The sequence below is a fragment of the Colobus angolensis genome, unplaced genomic scaffold, assembly GCF_000951035.1.
Source record: "Colobus angolensis palliatus isolate OR3802 unplaced genomic scaffold, Cang.pa_1.0 Scaffold67, whole genome shotgun sequence".
Classification (NCBI taxonomy): Eukaryota; Metazoa; Chordata; class Mammalia; order Primates; family Cercopithecidae; genus Colobus; species Colobus angolensis.
The window spans coordinates 7,725,438-7,731,978 of record NW_012120376.1 but is presented as its reverse complement, the minus strand read 5'-3'; the positions used below and the strand labels follow the sequence as shown (position 1 = coordinate 7,731,978).

At 56.8% G+C, this 6,541-nt stretch overlaps 1 protein-coding gene across 1 annotated transcript in view; it reads left to right on the top strand.

Annotated features, from left to right (window-relative positions):
• Positions 1-826: 826 nt before the first annotated feature.
• The window catches only part of ERBB3 (erb-b2 receptor tyrosine kinase 3), a 22,936-nt gene continuing 17,221 nt past the window's right edge, over positions 827-6,541 (top strand). Inside the window, exons 1-3 of the mRNA XM_011926209.1 lie at positions 827-1,342; positions 4,694-4,845; positions 6,009-6,195. Coding sequence (XP_011781599.1) covers positions 1,261-1,342; positions 4,694-4,845; positions 6,009-6,195 — 421 coding nt within the window. The 5' untranslated portion in view covers positions 827-1,260. The remainder of the gene's footprint in view (positions 1,343-4,693; positions 4,846-6,008; positions 6,196-6,541) is intronic.

Below are 6,541 nucleotides of genomic sequence, written 5' to 3'. Positions count from 1 at the left end.
AGGGATCTGAAATGCAAGGTCGTCTGGGACTCCACTGCCACAGGCTGGGCACCAGGCGGCGCCGGTCGGATCCGTCCCGGGACTAGCAGGGCTTTGGGCAGCAGCCCGCAGCGAGCCCGACCGCCTCTGGCCAGTCCGGGCAGCTGGTGCTGGAGGTTCCAGAGATCCACGCCATCGGTGGACGCAGTCTCTAGTGTCCTCTCCGCATCCCGCTTCACCGCCCCACCCCTTTCCTGCGCGAGCCTGGACTTAGAAGGCACCGGGGAGGGTGTGAGCGCCTTGGTGTGTGCCCATCTGGGTCCCCAGAAGAGCGGCGGGAACTGCGGCCGCGTGGACGGTGCGGCCAGACTCCAGAGTGGAAGGGGAGGCAGCTGTTCTCCCAGGCGGCCGTGGGGGGCAGCAGAGGGGACGGCGACAGGTGCGGGAGCCCCTCCCGGGGTAGAAGTGGAAAGGCGGGCTCCGGGGTCTGTTCTCAGGCTGGAAACCACCCCCGCCCCCCATCCAAATCCCGGGAGAGGCCCGGCCGGCGCCGGGTCTGGAGGAGGAAGCGGCCGGAGACAGTGCAATTTCACGCGGCCTCTTTGGCTCGGGTTCCTGGGCTGGGTGGATGAGTTATGGGGTTTCGAGTCTGGGAGAAACTGAGGTGGCCTGGACGTGAGGCAAAAAACACCCTCCCCCTCAAAAACACACAGAGAGAAATATTCACATTCTGAGAGAAAATCCACCAAGTGAACCAACCGGCTAGGGGAGTTGAGTGATTTGGTTAATGGGCGAGGCCAAATTTCAGGGGGCAGGGCTTTGGAGCGCTTACCACTCCCTCATTCATTACCCTTCCCTGGATCTGGGGGCTTTTGAAATCTTGACCTCCCGTTGGCCCAGCTCCTGCAGAAAAATTAGGGTGAGCCCCATCCTCGACCTGCTCCGCCAAGTTGCGGGACCGCGGGGCGTGGCGCGCTCGGGGCGGGCAGTCCGAGGCTCCGCAATCCCTACTCCAGCCTCGCGCGGGAGGGGGCGCGGCCGTGACTCACCCCCTTCCCTCTGCGTTCCTCCCTCCCCCTCTCTCTCACACACACACACCCCTCCCCTGCCATCCCGCCCCGGACTCCGGCTCCGGCTCCGGCTCCGATTGCAGTTTGCAACCTCCGCTGCGCCGCAGCAGCCACCAATTCGCCTGCGGTTCAGGTGGCTCTTGCCTGGATGTCCTAGTCTAGGGGCCCCCGGGCCGGACTCGGCTGGGCTCCCTTCACCCTCCGCGGAGTCATGAGGGCGAACGGCGCTCTGCAGGTGCTGGGCTTGCTTTTCAACCTGGCCCGGGGCTCCGAGGTGGGCAACTCTCAGGCAGGTAAGTGGCGCGAGAGCACTGGCTGGCTCGGCACCTGGGAGCCGGAACCCAGTGCGCGCAGCCTCTAAGGGCATGGGCAGGGTCTCAGGCGGCGTGGGGGTGTGGGTGCTGCCCTCGGTACGCCAGGACCACCTGGGAGTGGGGCGATCAGGCTCGGGTTATCGGCGTGGTCCGGCCGAGGGCGGCATTCCTGGACCCTCACGCCACCTTCCCCAGAGCGTCGTCGACCCTCTAACAGGTCTCCCCAAAAGAGGCTGAGGCCGAAACAGTAGTTCACACTTCTGAGCGGCCCTGCAGGGAGCGGAGCAGGGACCTTAATTCTGTAAACAAGAGGTGCTTGGAGGTGGGGGCCTTGGCGGAAGGGTCTCGGTTTGCTCGCCAGCCTCCTGCCCCCCACCGATTTCTGCTACTCCTAGTTTCGTTGTTTTGCCGACAGGGCGGAGCTACAGAAGGTTGGAGGGGGTTGTTGTTCTCTGGTGTTGGAAAAACAGGAGCGGCACCTCCTCTTCCGTGAGTGAGCCTGCCCTGGGGAGGTCTGAGATTAACCAGAGGACCAAGTTCAGGTGACATCAGGCGGGAGGCCCAACAGAGGCTGGCGCCCGCTTTCCTTAGAATAGCAGAGCTTGAGCAACATCTCTTTGTCAAGATCCAGGTCAACCCAACTCATATTTATTGAGCATCTACTATACACAAGGCGCTGGGCCAGGAACTGTAGGGGCAAGGATGTCCAGCCTCTTGTCTTTTCTCTCCCCAACCGGAGGATCAAGAGGGCACCTCTACTACTTTCTAAGCCTCCTGCCTTGGGGAGTCCTACCTGGGCCCATCTTGTGCCCCCTGCCCCCATTTTGCTTATTGTCTGAAGACCCTAGACAGAGCCCTGGATTGCTCTTCTCCAGTCCTCCCCCGACTCCCATGCTATCTGAGCCCACCCCTTTGGGGTGTCTCTGGGACCGTGGACACCTGAGGTTTGAAGTTCTGTGGATCTCCTCCCCTCCCCCCAGATTTCAGCTTGGGGTTTGGCACAGCCAGGGCCCCTTCCCCAGTGTGGGAGTGGAAGAAACCACCTGTGCTTCCCCCACAGTTGCTGGGCCTAAATTTAGATCCTGGGATTTTTAGATGTGAACACTCCCAGCTGGTGGAGGGGGGTGGTCTGGGGACTGGCGTGGGAGGGAGCAGTGGGGTGACTGTATCTGTCCCATCCAGACTCCTGCAATCTTCACCTAGAAACCCAGGAGTACCAGAGTCTGGCCATCCTCCCTGGGTAGGCAGGAGGCAGGCATGGTTGGGTCTCTTTACCCTTTATCTGGGTCCTGCAGCCTCTGGGCATCCGGCCCTGTCTCAGTCCTTCTATAGCCCCTTTGTCCTGGCTCTGATGGGGGTGGGGGATGTTGGAGGGGAGGCTTCTGGTTGAGGAGGGGCTGGAGATTCTGGCTCTATCCCACCCCTAGTGCTCTCTACCAAAGGAGGACCTGTGCCACTGCCCCTCCTTATGTTCCCGGACCCTGGGTACAGGAGGGATTTTTATGATTCCCTTCCCCTGCCCTGCTCCCCAAGCTGCCTAGCTCCTCCCCAGACGTGTTGTTTGTGCTCCCTTCCTGCCTAGGCCCTTTGCCCCCTGTTTGTGTAATATGGACTTTACACTCAGGGAAGCAGGGAACTGGGCTACCTCTAACACTGTAGCCTTCCAAGCACAGACACAAAGTCTGCACAAACACATATGGGCACGTGGGATAGATGGGGCCACCTGAAATACTTCCTGCAAGGAAACCCAACTATAGGTTCCTGGGCCAGCAGGACCAATGTGTACGTGTTCATGTGTATGTTGTGTGTGTATGTGTGTGCCCACACTACTACTTCCCTGTGCAGAAAACTTGGCTCCTCCCTTATCTGGGGAGAAGGGTTGGCACTATAACTTGGGAAAGGGGGTGTCCTGCCAGGAAGGAGATTGGGGTGGGGCTGTTCCATAAATGACTAACCTTCCTAGTCTCTTTCATTTCAACCCAAGGACCCTGGAGTTACCAGCTCCTCTGGAACTAGCTCTCTTTGCTGGGACTAGCCAACCTTCATGGGGAGTGATAAGGAGCCCTCCAAGGTCAAGAAGTCAGACTAGGGGTATAGAAGAGGGATTGGGGCCTCACCGGTCTCCCTCCCTCCATTCCCACTGTTGCCTCCCACTGACTACCACTGCCTCAGGGAAGGGTGGCTGGAACAGGTGGTATCTACCCCCTATTCCCCACCCCACACATGGTCTTTCGCTGAACCAGAGGAAAGAGACTGGGGTAGGGCTTCAGAGTCCAGGATTTCCCATAGCCCAATGTCCACCACATTTGCAAAGAGTGAACTCCCAAGGCTGACATGCCATGTGCCTCTAGTCTAGGCTCTTCCCTAGTGCGGGTGAAGATTGCCATGGTGAAAGGCTTTTTCATGAACCTCTTCTAACAATGAAATTGGGTGGAGGCTCAGTGTGGGGCATCTCCTACTATTTCTCTCCAGGTGTCTCTGTATTTGCTAAAAAACACTCTAGGGCTGGAAAGTGATGCTGAGGTTGCTAGAGTGTTTTGGGATAGGGAGAGAGAGTGAAAAGGAAAGCCTGAGTTTAGGAACGGGGGGGAGGCAACCAGCTTCTTATCTTCCAGCTTTAAAGACAAAGCTCCCATTGACCCCCCCCACCCCACCACTGCCAGAGCTCCCTCCTCTACTGAGGTCACTTGTCTGAGCCCAAGGCTTGAGGGTGGAGGGGAGTGCTGCTGAGGACGGGGTGTCTAGGGATAGGGTGGGGCAGCCCCCCTCCTGGATAGAATCGCCTCATTGTGGGCTGGACTGTGGCCCCAGGCACTGCCCCCACCCTCTGCCCCCATCCCACCCTCAGTTGACACAATAGGGGCTGTGTACTAGCCCCAAAGAGATATTTATTCCAGGACCTAGAGAGAGGCAGGATGAGGGTAGAGAAGTGAGTGCCCTACTTGGAGGGGGAGAGGAGGGTAATCAAAGTTCCGACCCTTTCCTAACTTCTCTTTTCTAGGGAGGGAAACAAATTCGCTGTCATCCTTCTCTATTAACCCCTTAGTACCCAAAGTGGTACCCAAAATAGGCACAGAGGGGTCCCAGGTAGAAAAAGGAAATCTTTTCACCTTCCCATTCATGGGATGGTAAAGGGATTCTGAGAAGAGAGAAAGCTCTCACGCCACTACAGCTTCTGCCTATCGCTTGTGGGAGGGTTGGAGGCAAATGCCCTCTGATCCTGTCTAATGTAACTGGAAGAGGGCAACCAAGGGGGTGATCTTGGGGGATGGTAGATGGGCTGAGAATTTGTGTCCAGCCCTCAGCCACTCTTCCCTCTGCTTTGAACAGTGTGTCCTGGGACTCTGAATGGCCTGAGTGTGACCGGCGATGCTGAGAACCAATACCAGACACTGTACAAGCTCTACGAGAGGTGTGAGGTGGTGATGGGGAACCTCGAGATTGTGCTCACGGGACACAATGCCGACCTCTCCTTCCTGCAGGTTAATGTGCCCGCCACCCTCCTTCCTCAACCTGCTCCTCTTTATTCTCCCCTAGAACCCTCCTTCCCTCTTCAGGGCTACCTTCTGCTGGAGTTCACCCTTCCTAAGACTCAGGAGCTCCTAAGATCCAAACCCACGTATTTCTGGGGACAGTGGCTGTAATCTGGGACCTATGGTCTCACTGTTGTAGCCAGGGATATATAGGGGACAGGGGCAGAGGCAGGGGCAGGGGCAGGTGGTGTTCTGTTGTAGTGCAAGGTCAGCAGGGACTAGCGCAGAGAGACATCTGAGGACCGAGAGGGTACCTAGGGAGATGAGGAAAGGGCCCTCCTGGCATGAGGAGCTTTGAGGAGAAAGCTGCCTGTCTTCACTCCCAGAAGTGACACAGTAGTGTGACACAGTCTACTCCCTACTCCAAAATAGGAATTAGCAAGAGTTAAGGTGAGGTGCAGTGGCTCATGCCTGTAATCCCAGCACTTTGGGAGGCCGAGGAAGGCAGATCACTTGAGGTCAGGAGTTCAAGACCAGCCTGGGCAACATGGGGAAACCCTGTCTCTACAAAAATACAAAAATTAGCTGGGCATGGTGGCACGCACCTGTAGTCCCAGCTACTTGGAGGGCTGAGGTGGGAGGATCACTTGACCCCAGGAGTTTTACGCTTCAGTGAGCCGAGATCATGCCACTGGACTCCAGCCTGGGTGACAGAGCGAGACCCTGTCTCACCAAAAAAAGAAAAAAAAAAATGGTCAAGTGCGGTGGCTCACGCCTGTAATCCCGGGACTTTGGGAGGCCAAGGCAGGCGGATCACCTGAGGTCAGAAGTTCAAGACCAGCCTGACCAACATGGAGAAACCCCACCTCTACCAAAAATACAAAATTATCCAGATGTGGTGGCGCATGCTTGTAATTCCAGCTACTTGGGAGGCTGCGGCAGGATAATTGCTTGAAGCCGGGTGGCGGAGGTTGTGGTGAGCCAGGATCGCGCCATTGCACTCCAGCCTGGGCAATAAGAGCTAAACTCTGTCTCGAATTTAAAAACGAAAGAAAGAAAGGAAAGAAAGAAGAATTAAGAGTTAAAGAGTCTTTAATGCCTGAAGGAGGAGAGGGGATTGAAATTTTTTTGCCCTGTTGTTTCTCTCATTGACATAATCTGCTCTGTCACAGTGGATTCGAGAAGTGACAGGCTATGTCCTTGTGGCCATGAATGAGTTCTCTACTCTACCATTACCCAACCTCCGCGTGGTGCGAGGGACCCAGGTCTATGATGGGAAGTTTGCCATCTTCGTCATGTTGAACTATAACACCAACTCCAGCCACGCTCTGCGCCAGCTCCGCTTGACTCAGCTCACCGGTCAGTTCCCGACGGTTCCCTCCGGCCTCACCCCTCAGCCCTCAGACTAGTACCTCCTTGATGATGACCCAAGGCTGCCTACTCTAAGTGCCTCTTCCAAGGTGCCTGTCACCTTGACAACTGTCTAATGGTCCATTGCTCCCTAAGCAATAGAGGGCCCCCAGTAGGGGGAGCTAGGGGCATCTACTCCAGGGAAAGGAACCACGTGTACTGGTGGGGCTGGAGTCAGAGCCGGATCTGTTACCATTTCTCTAACTTCAAAGTACAATGTACTGGAGGCCAGGTGTGATGGCTCACACCTGTAATCCCAGCATTTTGGGAGGCCAAGGAGAGCAGATCACTTGAG